The 22,770-nt window shown below is 30.8% G+C and overlaps 1 protein-coding gene across 1 annotated transcript in view; it reads left to right on the top strand.

Moving 5' to 3' along the window:
- The first annotated feature begins 8,388 nt into the window (after positions 1–8,388).
- Positions 8,389–22,770, top strand: part of LOC108688041 (scavenger receptor class B member 1) — a 39,785-nt gene continuing 25,403 nt past the window's right edge. The window contains exon 1 of the mRNA XM_018194120.1: positions 8,389–9,443. Coding sequence (XP_018049609.1) covers positions 9,386–9,443 — 58 coding nt within the window. The 5' untranslated portion in view covers positions 8,389–9,385. The remainder of the gene's footprint in view (positions 9,444–22,770) is intronic.

Genomic DNA, 22,770 nt, shown 5'->3' with positions numbered 1-22,770 from the left:
TATACGGTTATCATTTATCTCGTCGACTGAACGAATGAATTCTTATTTAAATGTTTCTTCAAATAGCTTCTGATAAGATATTGTAAACTATCGAAAAGAAAACATTAATAATCATATGATCAAATCTTGTATAAAATTTGTAATTTTAATTTATAATGTCATTATTGTGCAATGTTTCCACAATTTAGGATGGGTCACTATTTTTATCTTTGCCAATCAAAAATTTGCTAATATTTATATCTATGTTTTTTAACACGCAATGTATTATTGATTTATTATTTGTACAAAAAAATATAGTTCTATAATAAGAAGTTGTTTGATTTTTTCGTGCGCTAACAGACATTAGATATAAATCTTACACGATCTAGAATTGATTTTCATAAGTTTATGCTTATTTTACAGAGAACATTGTTACTTTGCTACAGCATTGCACGCCTGGCAATTTTTCTTGAGATCTTTTCTCTCTTTATACCCACGCATCACTTTCCAGAATATTACTCTGAGAACTAGGTTTATCGAGATACTTTTTACGCTTGTTGCAAAAGCCTCCGTTAATTATCAAGTGAATTTTTCATTCAACTTCATTTAAATATCTCTTTTTTCACTTTCATTAATTTGAATGAAACGACAGAAGTTAATATCATTTATTATTCAATTGCGCAATAATCAAAGATAGATTTATGAGGAAAATTGTATAAGCAAAACACACATGTTTGAATAGTATAGAAATTAAGAATGAAGAAGGAACAAGATGCAATTAAAATTAAAAATGACGTTAATCATTTTATTCATTTTATTTTAGTTATGATTATTATATTTCTGGAAGAATCTGATAATTTACAAAATTCACAAATCTTGAGATGTCTCGTGGATCATTTCATTCATTCATGTTTCGAAATAATTTACACTTGAAAAGGTGAGAGTTTTTCCTTCCTGAAAACGAGTAAATGTCGGAACTTACGTCACCGATGAAAGCTAGTCGATAGCAACCTACGTACATTACATACGTCGAGTAATGCGAAGATGCGATTGTGCAAACAACAAAAATGCCATTAAATCAACTCTGTATCGAAGGGAGAAGTAAGTCAGTATTTCTTGCATGCCTACTTAATCCAGAATGTTTTCTAGCTTACAAATCTTTTTTTAAAATTATCTAATTATTATATTCAGTTTATTATTCTTAAATTTCATGATAGGAGAAAGTTCTGGACTGTTAAAAAAAAATAAAAATAAAAACGTGCGAATGAGAAATCGCTTTCGCTGTAGATCAGATGCAGTCTAGTTACTTCATGGTTCAGAAACGGGCAATTATATATTGATATTGCCTTGTTTCCGTTAGCAAGATGTGCTTTAAGTTTTTGCAAACAACACTAAACAGTAAATTTTTAATATAATGTTTTAAGAATCGATTCGCGTGTCGAAAGAAAGTTGCATTTGATGCTATCTGCTTACTAGAGATGATTCCGTTATTTTATAACACTCTGCATATGCGATATTACAATTCTAATTGACATTCCTGCGGTGATCGATTGAGCTATCTTTCCTAGAAAATAAGATAAGAATTAGCTTTGTTATCGAAGCACGCATTATAGGATATCGCGGAATCATTGAACGTCCTTGCAGGTCACGTTGGATCTCTAGCCGGCGTTTTCTTTGCGGCAAGTGTTGCAACAAACCGCTAGTTGTCGTGAGTTTGTAATTTTTAACATTTTTTAACAACTGTTCTTGTGATTAAATTAGATTTAATTCTCCGTTTGCAATCATATTTTACTCCTTCCGTTTGCAATCTTTTTATTGTTCTAGACTTTCAAAAAAGGAAAAATTCAGAATACTTTTCAGAATACTTTATTACTGAATAGTTTTATAACAAGATATTTTAGGAGAGAGAACTTTTTCTTTATTTTGAAGAAGTTTGAAAGTAAAATTTCGCTTGTGCTAAAAAATACCTAGATTACACGGAGGGAAATTAAAATTAACTAACAATAGATTGACGCTTGTTATTTTTTTTATTACACATATTTTCTAGGAAAGAAGTTTCTCGGATTTTTTTATGCTGATAATATTTCACCGTAATAAAATGAATAATATGATAATGTAATTCGCATTTCCATACAGCCATCTCCTCCAAATTGCATTGTAATACTCGATCAATTCAATTATCCTCGCACTTTTGTATTACACGATCAATGTATAAAAATAAAGGCTTTTCAAATGCGTTATGTTATGATAGTCTCATGATTACAGAACGCACCTGTCTATCCGTTAATGATACAGTATAATATGGAATTGCCATTGGGATTTCGTATAATTAAACGGCAATTAATTATTTCATCTTAGTTCGCCGGTTTCGCCGTGTCTTTAAAATAATGACGTGACTTGAAGAACTCGAAAGATGAGAACTGAGCGTTGCGAAAGACATCGTTGACTTACTTAGTTACGCCGTCTCGCCCCGCAAATTACAGCGCAGTCGATTATAGCGTTCGCCAACGTTTGCGGCGTGCGGCGGTGGGGTATTAACCCCTTCAGACCTGGTATCCGGTAGATGTGTATTTTTCTTATTTACTGTGCGAACATATAGTTTTCAAGACACCCGACATAGTTCACGGACGCATTCTAAGTTATTACTGCGATTACTTGATGCCACGTGTATTTAGACATAATAAAACTTGTTTTTTTTTAAACATAATATGATACAATAGAAAAAGACCAAATGAGCAATTAATGGATGTTGGTCAAAAAGTAAACTATTATAAAATATTAAAGAAATATTTTTTTTCAACCTACGAAGTCTTCCTTAAAATTAAATAATAAATATATAAATAAAAAAATTTTTTAAATGTCCATAGAAATCGATAGATCGTTAAAAATTATAAACGGTTATTTTAAACTAACGACGATCACAAAGATAAAATAGATAAAATAGATTAAAAAATGTGATAATAATAATAATAAATATATTACAATGCAATGCGCAGTGAAACAATGAAAAAAGAAAAGATAAAAGATCTTGTTGAAAAAGAGCAACTAGTTATTATATAACTTTCTATATATATTTTTTCATTCGTTATATATTTTTTATAGGGTAACTCCGACAAATATGCCGCGTTGAGATTTACGCCGCAGAAATCAGAGAAAATAGAAGGAGTGGGAATAATTTTCCCGCAACTACTCTCTCTCTATTATATGCCTTTATGTTATATTAGTATAGTGTTACGTATAATATTACGATTTCAATTTCTTACTAATATTAATGAATTAATATTAGTTAATATTAATGAAATTATTGTGAGTTGAATCGATTTGTCATTGTGTTAGCATCATAAATTATAATTTACATAAAATGATTATTGTAGGACGTGCAAAAGACTGTGGTTATTTCGTGATACATGAGTGTAGAGGAATAGTAAAGCATGTTGTATAACAAAATATAAATATTTTTTGCTCTTGTATTCTTTGTTTGTTGTCTTGTATATCCCTTGTATACCCCTCTGTTTAGGATACACGGCATTTTTAGCAGGGATTTATGCCCAAAGCATACAAAATACGCATTGAATTCAATGCACTAAATACAATAAACGTATATTACATGAAATATGTACCTCATGTCATAACACTTGTAATACATGTGAGAATATTGTAATTATTACTTATTCTACATCTACTTCAAATATATATTTATCATCTTATTCCTTATCTTATTCCTTAATAATATTTTATAAACGTATTTATAAGTTATTGTGTCATTTTATGTCTTATTTATATGCATTATTTGTAAATTTTTCATGAGCCGTACATATCCCTTCTTCCCCTATGAGTAACCATATATCCCACCCCTATGGGATATATGACAAAAATGCAAGGATTAAAAAGTTCATTTTTTAATACGAAATATAAATATTTCAGATTTCTAATATTTTTTTCGTAATAGTAGACAGTACAAAGTTTTTACTGATATAGTTCGTTTATTTTAAACATAGTAAATAATACTTAATAAATTAAATTTTTGATAAGTGCGATATATATGCCGGAGTTACCCTATAATCGTAGAAATAATCGTAGAAAGAATAGCGTTTAAAAATATCAGAATATTTTATACGATTACGAAGTAAAAAGTTGTTATTAACAGATATATTATACTTAATAATCATTATTAGCACAAACACGTTAAACAAAAAAAGGTTTAAAGTAATATGTTCATAAAAATAGCATATTCATAAAAATTAATTTTATGTAAGATTCTTATTTATTCTTCTTTTTATCCTTTTTTTTTTTAATAAGTAATGACGATACGAAGTCTACGATATTACGTAACACATCGGGCGGTATGCAGAAAATGTCAAGTCGAAGGAGAATATAGCAATTATGTCGGATTATTCTCAGTTTTGCACAAACGAATAATAGCAACCTCTAGAAAGCAACCTGTTAGGATTTGTTGATGCCGCGGAAGCTATTGTTTGCACAGTACTGAAATTAATTATCCTCTAATTAAAGAGTCAAGGCTCGTTCGAACTTGAAATAAGATCAATTACGAAAAGAAAAAAGATCGTAATTACGTAATAATTCTGTAATTACTGAAGTGTTTTGAGCGATAAGAAGTTCTTTAGCGATCTGCTTGACGTACATTCACATAAGATCGATTGAAATATTGATTTTGTGAGTCAATAGAATCCATTTGTTTGATAATTGCAAGGCTTCTTCAAAGCTTCACTTTACATAGAATATATTAAACGATATTGTCAGTTTATAAAAAACACTGTTAAATTCATATTATCAAATTATATCCAATTTGAATATCCTAACAGCAAACAAAAGTTGCAGCAATATTGCTGCAATATTACACGTTGTAACAATAAGTTTTGTGCTGTTGGAGTAGTTTCTAATCATTTCTAGGTTGCCATTGCTTTTATTTGTCATATAATATGTCGTTAATTTAATTAAAACAATAAAGTTAAACAATTTAACCCAAGAAAATATATCAAATTTAATTTAAATGTATTTAATTATTTAGTAAGTGCATAAATTGTGAACATTGTTTGCTTGAAAACTGACTTAGAAATAAATTAATTTACATTTTGATACGCATGAAAATTAAAAATAATAAAACATTATTTAACTTAAGGGTTTATGTTGCTTCTTTAATATTTAACAGTGAATAATTAACGATTCATATATAGAACACTATTTATTATTTTGGTAAGTGAGTAGTTAGATCAATGTCTAACTTATATATATCTATTAATTTTTAAATTTAATCTTTCGCAAGTTGAGCAGTTTGACTATAGAATCTTTTGGCGCAGGATACTCCACTCTTAAAAATTGACATTTCAGTTCTTAATTCTGACGTTAAACATCTGAATCATTTGGTTCGAGTGCCATTTGAACTTATAGCTATTAAATCTTTCTAGGTAGTCTTTAATCTTTTAGAACGTGGATTTAATATCTAATCATGCATTCACAAGCTAAATGCTACATAAAATCATAGAGAATGCTCGATGCAGAGAACCGGAGTGTACTTCTAAGAAATTGCAATGTGGACTTTTCCGCACACAAGACATACACTCGACAACACTCGAGCAAAAAGTTCCGCGTATTTATAGAAAAATGTAATCCTTTACTTATTTTGCGAATACGCATGTCTCTCGAAGATCTAAAAAAAACGCACGAAATTTCATGGGCGTGTAAACGGTTTTTTATTTTTATTATATATTTGTTTTTTCCTTTTTTTGCCTTTTTTGCATTTTGATGTTATCACTTTTTTAAAAATTTAAATATTCATCGTCGCTGTCCAATCGACCAGTCAAATTAAAGAAACTTGAGAGACGAGATAATGTATAACGAACGTCGGAAGGAGAAGCCTCTCACAAAAACTCGTAGTTTTCCTAGCGTTAACCTAGATTTATGTCCTCGATCGCCTACCATTACGATGTTCTCGGCTGGCGATTGTCAATCATGAACGCAGTAGCGGAAATTGAAACCGGGTTATTTTTGGAAGACCTCTTTCTCGATCTCTGCGAGATTCTGCGATATCCTATTACAACCTTTCTGTTCATTGATCTTCGCAAAATTTTGTATGTAACCATATCATAATAGCAAATTAATGATAAATTCCATATGTTTCGAGAGAAAGAGAGGAAGAGATTTTAATGCGTGAGTAAAATAGCGGTAACCAGTTGATGGTAGCAAAACTCTGTGGCACATGGAACATATCGCTACCCGGTAAAAAATTTTTCATGCATAAATATATATAAATATGTACAAACATACAAACACGCATAAATATTCATAAATGTATAATTATATATGAAATATGTCCATACATGTTCATACATTCTTTTTTCTTTTATAAAATTATTTTGATGTAATAGAAATAATAATGTAATGTGAAAATTAACATTAAAAATAATTATAAAGGTAATTTTCGCACTATTTGTTTTAGAAAAAAATCAAGTTTGAAAAAATGTAAAAAAATTATTTATATATAATTATATATAAATATAATTATGCATAATTATGTATAAGCAATTTTTTAAATATTTTTTTAAACTTATTTTTTTCTAAAATAAATAATGCGAAAATTCATTTAATATTTTTTATGTTTTCACATTATTATTATTATTTCTAATATACTAAAAACTAATTTTATGAAAGAAAGAAGAATGTATGAACAAGTATGGACATATTTTATATATAATTATATATGTTTATGCATGTTTATGTATGTTTATATATATTTATACATATTCATGCGAACAATTTTTTACCTGATATGAATCTTACAGTATGCAAATATTTTTAATAGTAGTTTTTGTAACGTAAGGAAGATTTACATCTTTTAAACATCTTTTAAAATATTTTTAGTATAAATCTTTTAAAAAATTCATAATTTAAAACTTATTAATATAAAACTTAAAAGAGAGAATCTCTTGCTTTCAAAATTTATAATAAAAGAGTTTATGAAATAATATGCCTATGGCAATATATAAAAAGAATAATATAATCGTTAAAAGAAATCAACTTTCAAGTTGAATTTCATATATGTTGAAAAGTCCACGACATTTTTGTGTCAAGTTCTAGAATAACAAATATACTCGTCGCATGGACGAACCATCCGAAAGTCTATAAAACATGTAACGTTCGGGAAGGTAATCGTGCTCCACCTACGCAGCCCCCGAATTGTTATTATTGCTTGTCAAATTAGCCGTATCGGGGAGGTAGGTCGCAATGGGGAAGCACGGAAAGAAAGGATTCGCGATTTCACACATAGGGGGAGTTCCACACGAAGAGGGAACCGAAAAAGAGGATTTATCGTAGAATAAAGCGTAATGGAGAAAACAAGAGGAGGCGATAGATTTTGATGATGGAGACACAAGAACGCATAAATATCAGGATTTGTGACGGCTGGATAAAAAAATACAGAAAAGAAGATATATTATCTTCAAAAGAGTTATTATGATGTGCGAAAGTTATAGAAACTTCAATATCTGAAGTATTTAATGTTAATTCGTTCAGAAGATATATTCAGATTTTTATCTATTTTTGAATTTTATGAATTAAAATCAAATAAGTATTGATTAATTATTTAATTATTTTATCACAAAAATTTATTATAAGCCGTCGTAAACTGTATACTTGATAATATACAGAAAAATTTTATTGCTAAAAAAGTGATTACTCAATTTACTTTCTTTCTTTTAAGTAACGATTATCTTTAAAAAGAATATTTCTTTGATAATATTCTTAAAATATAATTGTGTTACAAATTAAAAAAAAATGATCATTATTATGTATTTAAAACAAAAATTAATTTTTTTTGAAGAATATTATAAAATTAATCGAAGCGATTTTATATTATGAACAAATCGAATTTATTTTAATTTGATGATACTGAAGTATTAAACTCAAAATTTAAAATTTGTTTTGAAATTCGATGCTTGTGATAAACTTTATAATAAATATATGAACTTTTGAAATATTTGAACCAAGTAATTATTGCATATAATAACATTTTTGTGTAATTTATAGTCTTGCATTAATTTTGACAAGGGAATTTTATTCTATTTATTCCAAAATCTCTATTATTTTGACTGTGTTTTTTTTTATGTTATTTCGAGCACACTTAAAACCGATATTTCAAACGGGAAAAGATAAAAATGAAAGAAATTAAGAAACGAATTTCATTCATAAAGGAAACAAAATAGGGTCCGCGAGCGAGGTAAAACGTTCCTGTGCAACAGTCATGCAGTAGAAGCACCGTAAGGGGGGCCGCGAAGAATGGTGGAACAACGGCGATGCAGAAGCAGTTGGAGCAGTAGTAGTAGTAGACACTGAACGGGCGTACTGAAGGGGGCAAAGTGGAGCGTCAAGTGGGGGCAGAAATAAATCGTTCACCTGAGTGTCGTGCCGTGGATCGGCGATCCCGCAGTGTCTCGGCCGATCTCACATCGATCGCATCACGTTCGCCAGATCGTCCACACTCGCGCTAGATCGTCCATCACACGCTCATCCACTTCCTCCTCGAGGTACACACATTCCTCGGTTCCGCTTGATTTTGCATCAATTTCATTCCTCTCCTTTCTTTTTCCCTTTTCTTACTTTCATCTCCGTTCTATTTTCCTCTTGATCTCTCTCAATCGATTCTCTCGTTGACCTCTCCTTTCTTCGCCTTCTCTCTTTTTTTCCTATCTGCATCTCTACGTCCCTCCTTCTTCCTAGATCGCATGCCTCTTCCTCGCCGAGATACATCATCATCGCTGATTGTTCACACGATCACTGTCGCGACCACCAGCGATCGAGGAGGCAGCAGTAGTCGCCGCGAATATTCCAACTTGTCTCGTGCAGGAATCGCGCGATCTTGGTTGATATCACCGTGAGAGATCATTCGGCCGTGAACGTGAAGGATCCATGGGATATGTCCTGACTTACGAGGAACGTTTCCTCGGGCGACGAGCAAAAACAACGACGAACGATCGACGCGAGTAAAAAAGAGAGAAGTAAAAGCGCGCTATTTTTTTAATACCCGGATCGTACCAGCATCTCCGGTACATAATAACGGCCGACGATCCGACCGGCACACTTAGCGCACCGCGAGAGAAGGACCGACTTTCTCCAGTTGGTAGGCAAGCCAGCGCTTCGAGGTCGCCGCGAGAAAACGCCGCGTGCCGCGAGGACGAGGTGGACCGTACGCGCGAGCCGTTGAATGAGGTCTCGAAAGAATCCACTTTGACAAGTCGATTGTTACTCGTGCATGACGCAGCGTGCGTCTCAAAGGCGTATCCAGACGCTGTGGAACACTGGAGAGAGAGGAGGCAGAAAGAAAACACGCGTTTGCGCTTCGCGCCTCTTGTGCTGTGCTCTCGGGGTGAACGCTCGGTGAACGCTACTCAGAATGAGGGTGCATCGTGGGATCTGCGCTAAACTGCAGGGCGGTTTCCTTAGACGATGGTGTACGTACAAAATATTTAATCCATTCGATCGTGACATGAATCGATTGTTTTAGTGTGGAAAACTTCAAAGATATAAATGTTACTTCTAAGATGTCAATCTTACAAATGTCCTTCGCTTTGGCTTGAAATTTAAAGAAACTTTTGGCACATTAATGTAAACGTATTCTATCACATCTGTATATACTGAGAGAAGGTGGTTGGTATTTGTGTTGGTGTTTGCATGGTAAAAATAAGTGTCGGTTTAGCGCCGAGACACTATCAGTATCTCCAGATTATAGTTAGGAGTTCTATTTTTATGATTACTATGATTATGATATTAACAATAATTATCATTTATGTATAATTCTCTTAAACATAAAAAAAAAGTACTATAAATTATGATAATTTTGAATATTCAATATAATCATTTTTTGAAAATTAATTTATTACTTATGTAATAATAACTAAAAAATATATTAAGAAAAAATTAAATTTCTCAAACTAAGATTCTCAAACACTGTGTGACTATTATTTATAGTATAATTGACTGATATATAACTATATTTCCATAGTTAAAACAATTATAAATATATAGTAGTTCCAGAAAATGGTTATAAATTATAATTAAATTATAATTAATAAATTAGTTGCATTTTTTTCTCTCGGTGTACATTTAACTTATATAAATCCTTTTTGTAAAGAATGTCTTTCGTAGAGTACCAGTTTTTAATTTATTATTTTTGTGTTGTCAACATTTTGAATAAAATTAGTAATTATATTAATTACTGATAATTAAGTGTTTGCGTTAAATATTTACGTCCGAATATAAATTTTTCTAGCGCAAGCTGTAAAAATTATCGAGTTATAAAATTTCAATAAATTAGATATTTTCTAGCTAAACTCTGATAAAAAAGAATGAGAACACATACATACATAATCCTAATTTAAAAAAATATTCAGTTCGATATTTTGAGTGTCTATTGCATACTTCTAAAATACATTTACCTTGGTTAAACAACAAAACATTGCATGAACACGATAAGCGACTAAATCAACTGGATGTCGAAAAAAGAGCGTCATGTATGCCACGCGCGTTTATCGCCGAGATATTCGAAGATGTTCGTTACATTGTTTACATATTAACTGTGCATATTTGACGATTAAATTGATGTGTAATGTGACCGATGATTGTTGATGACGAATCGATAAATGTCACAATAATAATATAATAATATGTATTCAAACAGCGATAATGAAATCAACACGAAAGAATTCTGCTGCAGATTTATAGGTAATTTTTAACATATATTTGAATTTCTTACAATAATTCTTGAATTGTTTAAAACATATTTAATAGTAAACAAATATTATATGATCAATTTAAAAGTTCGAAATTCGAAAGTCAAAAGTTACAGGTAAAGTTAATGTAAAAGATTTCAGTTTGTGTAATGTTAAATATCATTAAACATTATTATGTTTTCTTTAATATTATCTATATTTTATTGATGAAATATTAGCCATGATATAAAAAAGATTTATAGTAAAATTTTGTGATGGCATAACTAAACTACTTTAGGTAATTTTGAAATTTATATCACAATTCTAGAAAAATATAAAATTCTATTTATAATTTTATGTAATCACATAATATGAAAAATACTTTAAGAGAAACACATAAAAAATATACGCACACATAATATTATTTATAATTGATCATAAATCAAGAATGGACTTTAGTAAACTTTATGACAGGTTAAAATAACTCTATCATCGTTAAACTTGCGATTCATATCTTCTGAATGATTCGCGATTGGTTTGATCATCCTTGTGACGTCACGGTTATTTTGAAAAGAATAAATCATTAATTTCTTCAATTTACTTCTGTTTTAGATTTTTTTCGCGAGTGGATTCTTATTTTTCAAATCTTGTTTTTCTTCGCTGACACATTTCTTGGTTCGCCGCGTTCAAGAACAGGAATCGAGAAAATTCGGATCGTCCGAGAGTTCAATCATTAATAACAATCATTCCGAGAAAAAATTATATAATCCATCTCTATAGCAGTCTTTATTTCATCGATTCCCAAAATTATTTACATATTTTACTGATTTCGCAATTTATTTGCCTCTTTCAACTGGCGTGGTACACTACGTTCGAAAACATGAATCGAGATGTCTGGACTGGGAGGCTGCGATTAATACGATCATCGCGAGTAATGTCACGGCTCTAGTCGCTGCTCTTAATTTGATTCAATGGATGTGTCATCGCGTGCACGGTCGGCCACACTGAATCATTGCGATATATTCAGATGACACTCTGACGTTGCTTCACCTCGTGTCTTTTTCAGCGCCGATGCATTGTCAACTACGTCGACCACAATAAAACGTTGACACTTTAAGGACGTTGTCGTTTCACAGCGACACAAACAAATTCGTAGGCGTTCGTTCAGTTACTTTCACCTCGAGTTCCCGATGTGGTCCGAAGTTTTTCACTCAGGTATCCGATCCGTTGCATCGCTTGCATGAAATGAAGCGTGGCCTGAAATTATAATTTCGGTGTTGATCGCTGTAAAACATGAATTATTAATTCTTAGGGTATCAAAGGATAAATATTACTCAAGCGTTACTTTCTTTACAATATCCTTATAGTTTTAAGAGTACTATAAAAAGTTTTGATTTCAAGGAAAGTCATGTATTTACCATGAAATATTTTTTTTATGGTATTTGATGAGGATTAATTCGCAGGCGTTTCCAAAAAATTAGGAAATCTTTCTCTATCAGAATAAGACAAAGCGTACAGTCAGCTCTTCGTCAAGTACTCTTGAATAAGTATAATAAAATGTATATTTTTATATTAAATAGGATTTTATGTTTATTTCATCTCCATTTTTTAAGTCATCTGAATTAATTTCTCTTAATCTTCTTTGATTTCTTTTCTGTTTACAGAATGATGAATGTATTGTAGATACCAATGAATTGTCAAGTTGTCATGTTTTTATGCGCGTTGTCACTCAATAATACGTATTTGCCGTTCAACAAACACGGAGCTTGTCTTCGTGTATCATACTATCATCAGCAAATTCATCAAAGGTAGCTTCAATCGTTGATTGCGTGCCTAGTTCGAGAAAGACGTCACGATTGAAGATTAATTCCGACGAAGAGAATCACGTTACGCTTTTATTATTCTTGCAACCACATGATGATGTAACAGACCATTTCCATAATATTCTTCCTGGATCTTTAATAGAACTTTACCTTAACAGAATTTTAATTTTAAAGTCTCGTGACAAATGCCAACGTCCTGAATTAGAATCACTAACTAGGGATTATCATTTCTTCCTTATGACCTTTGCGACATCTTATGTAAGTTCTTCGAGGACATGATCATCTTCAAAATGCGCGCAAAGAGCATATGATCCGAACTAACGATCTCTCTTATATAAGAATAAAAACGTGAAAAGATGATGAAAGCAAGAAAATAGAGAGAAGTGAAAGAAGAAATTAGAAAATCGGAAGAGTTCAAGTCTTTATTGATATGGAAGTAATGATGTTCCAATCTCTTGAGTTAAATAACATTTTCTTATTCTTAACTTCCATCTGTGTCAAAATGTAAATTAATTCATTTCTGTAATTAGTATCACAAGTAAACATCATTCGTGCATTTAATAAATAACTAAATAAATTAAATTTGAATCAAATTTAATACATTTTCTTATTATAAATTATTTAACTTTATTGTTTTACAATTAATCTAGTTAATATAATTAGTAGGACTTATAAATATGGTAACTTATAAATATGATTAAAAATAACTCAAAGTGGATATAATTTGATATTATAAATTTAACAATTTTACGTGATTAGGAAGATTATATTCTATGTATCTCTTTTCCAAGTACTTAACATTTCTTTTCACTTCTTGAAAATATTTTTATACTACCTTAATTATATTTCGTTCAAAGTATAAAGTATAAATCAATATCGAACGTTCAATTTTTTGTACCCATTATGCATTTGCTTGAAAAGTCGATTGATCGGCCGGTTCACTAGCAGAATCAACAACTGCCGCGTTTTCTTTTGTGTCGTGTCAGTCAAAGACTGACTTGCTTGTTTCACATTTGTATTATTCGTTACCAGAATCGGCTTGAGGAGTCGGTCGATTGATCGATCCGCGCTAAAGTCCTCCTGATCCACAATGATAATGATAATGGAAATAACACTGGCGCAAAAAAAGAAGTTGCATATCCGCGAATAATTAGTAACTATACAAGGTATCATAAATTGTTGACGTCTTTCTCGAGACACGTTATTTGTTTCATTAGAGAACGAACTTTGCGACCATTAGCATTCATGTTCGGCCTCGGACTATCTATCTGCAGTCGAGTTCTGCGATCGTTAGCAAAATGCATTGTGTACCTTCTATCGTTTTTACTTCTCCCCGCGCATGTTCGCACGCATATAAAGGTATTCGATATACGTTTCCACATGGGAATGTCAATCGATATCTCAGCTATGTAGTTGGAATCCTTTGGTCCTTGAGTTTATTCTCGAGATAGAAATTAAGTTTTTTTTTTAAATACTGTAACACGCTATAAATTATAAAATTATTTGACGATATATTAATAAATTATAAGATATAATAAATTAAAATTAACGAGAAAGATGCAAGTATAGGAATTAATGATGGAATTTATAAAATTTATTTCAAAAATCGCGTTTTATCTGAAGCGATTTTTATATGAATAAAATACATTTTTTCTTGCAATCTTTCATTAATTAAAAAAATTTGTTTATTGCTGTCTTTGCTGAAATTAATATCCTTGTATTGAATAGAGATAGGAATAAATGAAATGCCATAATCAATGTGAGAAAATTAGTCAGTGAGAAAAAAAGAGTGGAGTATCATTATTGATCAAGGTATTTTTCTTGTTGTCAAGCGACACGCTAGGTGTGACAGATACCTGAGACAGATATGTTTTACATATTATGTGAATATGTGGTGGATTGGCATAAGAACAGGAAATACTCTTATGTAAGAAGAAGTAATCGCTGCACGCAGATATCTATGTGTACGCGCACTTTTTTCACTTACATACATATGTACCGCGGCATTTCGTTATACTTTTGTTTGGACATGAATTCGCTATGTTGAATCCTATTATTGACCCGCTGTCGCGTGATGTTTAATACTTATATAGCAATTGTAAACTTCACTGAAAAAGCAATTTCATATTTTCAGAAAACCTTTGTCGGAAAAAATGATAAAATTGTGAGAGTATTTATGAGCTATAAATTTAGATACTAAATATTCTTTTCTATTTTTCTCCTCAAATTAAAGAAATATATGTGCATATTTTATTAACATAAAAATATTTAAATTTAAATGTACATATGTACGTAATATACAATATTTTTTCCATGACTTTAATTTCTTTTATTATATAGTATTTATATTTATATAATATAATTATGACATGTTATTTATTATTATTAAATGTTTTCATATGTAGAATATTATAGCATTTATTATTTCTTTCTTTTCAAATTGTATTATTTTTCGGTGCTATTAAAACTCTTTCTACGCAAATTAATTATGAATGGTATGATAATTCTTGCACGGTATGATAAATTCTTCAGAAGTGTTACTCGTCCCCGATTTTTTGCTTCCTCGGGGAAAGCGACTAATTTGCAAATATTTTGCCGCAAATAGTGCAAATTTAACTTTATGACTATACAGATAATAAGGAAAATTTCTATATAACAAAAAGTTTCATCTCCTTCGGTTTTTACTTCGGGTAATAGAGAAATATTATTACAATTTCCGGTGTCGACAATAATATCGTAAACATGAGTAAGCGCTACTGTCTTCACGTTTGAGCAGTTGTTCGCTGATCAAAGTAAAGAAAAGGAAAAATTACAAAGCGCGAAAGAAGGTTTTATCGAAGGTTGCCTTATATCTTATAATATTGAATATCTTGATCCATAAGACACATACACTTGGTAATGTAGCAAGTATGCGAGATATTGCGATAAGTATATATTTGAACTAGTACGCGAATAAATTAAGAATTAATATCAAATGCCGTGTGTTATAGCTCGGTGAATGTTCAACAATTCTAAAATATGATTTGCCTTGCGAATTTTGCAATTAATATAGCTCCTTTCTCTGTTTGGATTATGACAACAGTGATCTAAAAACTGATGATAGACCACTGAAACCGGTTTAAAACGATAGACGCAGCAAGTTTAATTGTAAATTCTTGTCTTTCACGCTCGTGAATTGTGATAAATTTTTTTTCTGTCATTATTCCGAATTTTTTTGGATTAGAGAACAATAATTTCATAAGATAAATTTCTCTCCCTAATACTTTTACTTCTCGTGATCACGACGATCGGCAAAAAGAATTGGCACGTGATCTTTGGCGTTCCGAGTTCAATGAACTGGACTCCACTCACGCTCCCATTGAATCGTCGAAACGGGGAAACTCGATGTTTCTCATTACGGACCTCTATTTACGATAGCAATCAACCGCGTGAGGGATTCTCTCTTTACTACGTGTGATTGCAAAATGCGCGAGAGAGCGAGCAATGCCGGGATATGCAGAGCACGAAGTTGAGCATTGATGAAATTACTCCGTTCTCTTCCTCGTTCGCTCTCTCATCTCGATAGATGCGGACACACGGCTCTAGATTTGTAAGCGCTCTTATCTCCCTTCGCTGATCTCGCTTTTGCTTATCTGACGAAATCGGTAGCTCAACTCCGTGTATATTTGTCGAGAGAATACGAGAAAGTCGATCTTACGAGTTGCAAATATTTACATTCATTCTCTAATGTTCTCTCAACTATCAGAACGCTTCATTTTCTTCTTCGAAACATTTCATTTTTCGAAAACTATTCTCGTTCATATATCTATTTATCGAATCCTTAGTATTTGCGAAAAAAAAATGATTTTGCTGTATCTAAAAATTTAGGTCAAGATGTGAAAATAATTTTGGATCAAAATAATTCTACAGAACTTTATAGAAAATTTAGACAATGAGTAATGCTGCAAAAAATTTTGATATTCTGGTAATCAGCTTGCAACGTTCTACATAATTATTTTGATAATCCAACAATATTATTTTCAGACATTCTTACAGAATCTAATATTGACCAATTTATTATTGAAAAACTTATTTGGAGTACTAAAAGTACTGAAACAGTGTTTAATACTTAAAATAAGTAATTAATTATTTTTTTCGGCTTGTATTAGATTTCTACAATATGTTCACTGAGAAATATATCTAGTTAATTAATTGAAATTCTAAAAATGGATGAATCAGAATTTTCCGATTAAATTTGTCAATGCTGGTTGAGACAATCGGATTAATTAAAATCTTCTAGATCGTTCATTTTTAAGCAGACATTTTCTCAATCTAGCTAAATTTTTAGATATACTTTAAAATTATTCTTTCCGTATTGAAAAACATTATTCTCGACAAGAATAATGGAGGACCATCGAGAATATCGCAAAATATCCGATCAATGATCATCGAAAGTCGAATTTATTGGAGATTAGGGGTTCTTTGCTTATAAAGACCTCGCGAAATATTTTCATTTCGAGAATATTGCCGAGGTGGACTTTATGTGCGTGTCGATTGGAGACCGACCAGCTATTACAGCTCAGTGGCCTGGAGACCAACGACTGACTGCATTATTGGAATGCTCGATAGGAATGCAGCATTCGATCGGCGAGGCGGTGCACGCCGGAACGCACCTCGACCATACGAAAACCTGCCTTGCAACGCGCCTTTTAACAGCTCGGTACACAGACGGCTGATGCAGACACATCGAATCCTTTAGAATCTCGTAATTACGCGAAATTACGTATTAATAAGCAACGGAAGTACATTGTTCGCGTGTTCACATGGATTTTATAACTCTTCGACATACGAATGCGCATTTTACACGCTGAGATATGTATTTAAATGGCGAGAATATTGTTGCAAAAATGTAAACGATTCTTTAGGTTTCGATAACAGCTTGATTTGTCGAAACGTACTTTCTAGATATGTATCTCAAATTATTGAAACGCCTCGGTATGTCCTTGAATGAAATATATACGGAGAAAAATGTAAAATGTGCTAGAATTCTTTGAATTCTTTGAATTCTAGCATATATTATTTTACATTTTATGAAATTGGCAGATCTATATAGGGATAGACGCCCCCTTATGTAACATTTACTTTACTTTTCTGACTAAATAAGCTATCGTATAGCCATATTATAAGGTACTTTTTACATTTCGTAAAATTTTGACAGTTGTTCGTGTTTACAGTCTTGAAAATAGTACGATTTTATTGTAATAATCACTTGAATATACTTTTTATCTTCCTATCTTCTGAGTATTTTTACTTTCAGGCAAATAAAGTTTGTCATAATTTCAGCAAAATAGCCCGAATATTTTTATTAAAGGTTTAGTAAGGTAAAAATTATTCAACTATTGTTCTCCTTATAGACATTCCTCTGAAATTTTGTGATTTTTTAAATGAAATATTTTGTATGGCATGCAAAATATCAAAAAATTATGTAAAATAATAGTTTAATTATTTAATTGTATTAATACTGCAATAGGTATTATGTAACTATAACTACAGTTAAATAATATTTATTACATTATATTACGTGTAATTGAATTTTATCTAACTACGTTAAGAAAAGACAGAAAAACATCTCGGAGGTTTAAATACAGGTCTTTGAATACGACATAGAAGAATAGAAACTACGAATAAAAATAGAGTATTGTAGTTGATGCATAACGTAACTGAGATCTTCACTGTTTTCTACGAGCGTGAGCGAAGTCGAGACAACGGAAGAAGCTTTCGGTTGAAAGGTTAATGAGGAGGAACGACGTAACATGTCATGAAGATTAGCAGTGACAAATGATGTCCGACGTTGATTACGTCGATGGTCATATGCCGAAGACATTCCTTATGAGTTCACTTGCATAATGTAATATCAATTTTAACTCTCTATCGAAGATATAAAATTTTCATTTCCTTTGTCCCGAGTTTTTAAATTTCAAATTTTTGCAGATTTTCATATTGTTCTAGACTGTATACACAAAAGGATGATTTTGAAGAAGTAAAATCTAAAAATTTAGACGTAGTTCTGAAAATAGTTTTGTTGATCCATCAAAATAATTATATAGAACATGCAAGCATGATGAGCGATGCTACAAAAAGTTTTGACATTCTAACCAGTTTGAGCATACTGTATAATTATTTTGATAGTCCAACAAAGTTATTTTCAGATTTGTATCTAGATAGCTAAATTTTTAGATATTTTAGCCGTTCTTTCCGTGTAAAAATCTAAAAAAATTCTTACATACTTATGAAGGTTTACACATCTTTTTACTATTATAGAAGTTGAATTGTATTTTACTTATTTTTTACAGATTTATTCATTAGAGTTTATCATAATAAAAAAAATCAATTGTGTCTTTTAAATCCAACATTGTCGGCGGAGAATTAAAGAATAAAATTTTGATATTTATTTCTCATTGTAACTTCATTTGATTTCTTTTTTCGGAAATTCAGAATCTGCAGTCTTGTCGCTTTAAAAAAACATTGGAAAGAAATGATACTTTTTTATTCGTTCGAAAGAGAAAATTATATACAAAAAGTGGAAAGACATTTTAATTTACTTTTCAATGATCCAAAATGCAATTTAATTTATTTATTAATAATAAGCAAAATGATAAGATATATAAATATCTTTCGCGTAGTGTAGAAAGCAATTTCAATTTCAATGAAAGCATTTTTAATTTCGGTGTTTGATGTTAAACAGAGAAAGAAAATCAGAGAAAGAAAGAGTGTAAGAGAGAGAGAGAGAGAGAGAGAGAGAGAGACCTTTGCATCTTTTCATACTTTCTCTCGGTGTCTTACTGTACTATTCTTGACAGCATAGTCTTACTGTCGGCTTAACGACCATAATCTGCATTAGTTCACGAAGGAACGGATGAATCCGGAGCGGAAACGCAGTGTGTCATAATCGTGGAACGCGGACGTGTCTTTACCCCGATTATAGCTCGATTTACGCAAACTGAGCTAGATTAATTAATAACGTCTGACATATGCATGGTCTTATCGCACGGATCTTCTCGAAAGCCAACTCACCCGTTCGCGTGAATGCCTGTAGAATTCGCAGGATTGCGCTACGTGTGACTGCCAGCATTCGCGAAACATGCGTACGTTAACAACTCAATATTTAAAGAAATCTGATTGTTACCGTAAAATTGTATTATCAATTGTATTATCAAATTATGCTATTAATTATAATATATTTATTGATTATATTGATAATATATTTACTGATATATATATTCGTTCTTTATCAGTGTAATTAAAAATCTGACATCAGATTCTCGAGAAAAATCATTAATTTATTCAAACAATTATTTTTTTTTATAAAAGTCTATTGAATTTTTACTTAAAAGAATTTGCAAGATTTTTGGAATTATTTGGAATTATGTGTGTAATCCAACTTAAAATTTTTTTTTTCATTTTTTGAAATAAATTTCATTAATTAAAATTTTATTTGTATATATTTGTAAATTCTTTTAAAAAACTCATTATTAATGCAACTGGATAAAAAATTATCTGAATAAAACAGTGTACAAAGTCTAGTTGTAAGTAATGATTAATTATATAATGTCTGAGTTAAATAATAAATCTAATGAATGGATTACGTTAACACACATTACGGATATTTATATGGTACTAAGTTCTTTTGAAGAAGAAAAAATATATTTATAATGTCATATTTATAATGTTCGTGAATACATTATAAATTAATAGATCTATTGTATAAAATAAAAAATACAAATTATTATTCATTTTTATGATTTATCTGCTTGAACAATAATTTTTATCTTTCGAGTGATATATTGTTAAATCTAAAGAAAAAGATTTACAAAAACAACTTTTGCTACTTCGCTTTATATTAAGACGTGGATATATCATTTGGATATTTAAAGGCGATTGGTATAATGAATCTATTAAAGGCGCCCGTAGAGACAGATCTTGAATCACTCTCGAAACTAACTGGACTTTCACTCGGTCTTTTTCGCACTAACAACGGCTCGCGCGCGCACCGTTACTTTTGTACCACTGACTGAATCGGCGGTCTCGTGGAAAGAAGTGTAATAACACAAGCGGCGATACCGAGGTCTGAATAGAGTCTCAGGACGGGTAAAAGTTAAGAATAGACATCACAATGAGTAACATCTTTTACGGCAATTACTGTTAGATGAAAAGATGAGGTTCTCCTTGTAGCTTGAGAAATTACGAAAGTAGCTAGGTCTAAGCTGCGACTTGCTTGCTGCAACGCTTATCTTTACATACAATTCATCTAGTTTCGTAATACGCTGCGTGATGAAGGGGAAAGAGGCAAAAGTCGTTTCTAGCGCCCCACGTGGTAATTACGTGCTTATCCCGAATGCATATTGGGACGATAGCGTTAGTTAGACTAAATCAATTTATTATTAAAAGAAACGAAATCACGTTATCATTAGCGTTAAAAGTAAAACATTTGGTCAGATTAAATTAAATTTTGTATGTGCACTGTTATGTATTGCAACTGCTATGTAAAATTTTACATTATTAATCATTATAAGCCGGAGAGGATTTGTTTTTAAAATCTTATAGAACTTTTTCTTAAGTAAGATTTATTATAATCCATTATATTCTTTGTTTCAAAATATGATAATATTTCAGCATCGCTTTAGTGGTTTCCCGTTCTGTAAATGTCAACATTCTCGAAATTTTCCTAGAGAGATAATTAACAAATAACGCCTTATAGTATCTTTCATCATATTATCGATGTTGCAATATTATTTCTAAATTATCTGATAAAACTCTTATTTTCTTTTTGAATTCTAAATTTTTATTATCTTGAAATCGAATCAATCCTTGTTTTCGATATCAGGACATGTATAGATATTATTTATGACTATTTTAACAGAGAATCACCTTGCTTATTAAGCAAAGATCTTGAGCTCTCATTAGCTACCTGCAGTGAATAAACTTCAACTTAACTTGTTTATATACTGAGAGAAAAATGTCGTAATATTGCGAAGCAAATATTATTTACGACGTCTTCTTTGATATTTATTAGTTATGAAAAAAATTGATTGTGATGATAAAATATACACTTCTGTGAAATACATATATCTCATTTATTGTAAAAAAAAATAAAATAGATGGCTTATTTTCTAGGAATAAAATTTTATTTTGCCGTATATAAATAAAGATTTATTTTAATGAAATAAATATATTTTCCATAAATTAATTTTTTCCATAAATAAATTATTTTTTCTTAGTTTTTATCATATTCCATTGAATAAAAGTCTAGACAAGCAGATAGTTTTTCTCTCTATTCATTTTAATTCTGTAAAATATTATCTTGCGCACAATAATACACTGAAAAAAATTTACTATTTCTTAATAAATATTCTTTTTAATATTTTTAAATAATATTTACTAAGGATTAACATATATTTATTTGATACAAGAACTATTAAGATATTAATTTGTTTTAAACCTTTTTTTTTCTATTAAATATATATATTTACTATAAATAAATATCTACTTACAAAAAAATATTCAAAAAAGTATTTATTAAGATAAAGCAAATTTTTTTCAGTATGCAGATATATGATATTTCGTGGCAATTGTATAAAAATCACGAAAAGATATGGACAGTCGATTAAATAGTTTTAATTCAATTTTTTAACAATCTTTCTCATTTTTTTCTGCATTTCTAGCTTCTTACAATGCATTAGGTTTATTTCCTTGGTTCTGCCGAGTTTTTCAACGGCCGTTTACACGCACGGCACGATCCGCTCGTTTAAGGCTGCAACTTTATAATCGCTCGGTTTGCGAACACACAGATAGGTATGTTAGAAAGTTTCTGCGTGCAGCGGTGCCACTTACAAATTATATATATGTATATGTATGCGCGTGCGATCATATATATATATATATATATATATATATGATCTATATATTTATATACATATGACATTTACGTAAAATATACATAACACAAAGAAAGAAGAAACATGTGGAACAGAGCGTGTTATTTCGCATTTCTTCCACGTATGGTATAACGGGAATCTCAGAAATCGGTCTAACCGTGTCTAACAAACCGCATCTCTCTGCTCTATTTAAACACTTATCCTATATTCTCGATCCTAAAAAGATTCCAATGTAGCAATCAATATTTCGTCATTTTTCTCTCTCCGTTCCGCTCTCCGGTGTCTACGATCGATTAGGATCTTCTGGCGACATGCCGAGATTTCTGCGGATAG

The sequence above is a fragment of the Atta colombica genome, unplaced genomic scaffold, assembly GCF_001594045.1.
Source record: "Atta colombica isolate Treedump-2 unplaced genomic scaffold, Acol1.0 scaffold224, whole genome shotgun sequence".
Taxonomy (NCBI): Eukaryota; Metazoa; Arthropoda; class Insecta; order Hymenoptera; family Formicidae; genus Atta; species Atta colombica.
Note: the sequence above shows the minus strand (reverse complement) of the source record. Positions and strands in the feature narration are given on the sequence as shown.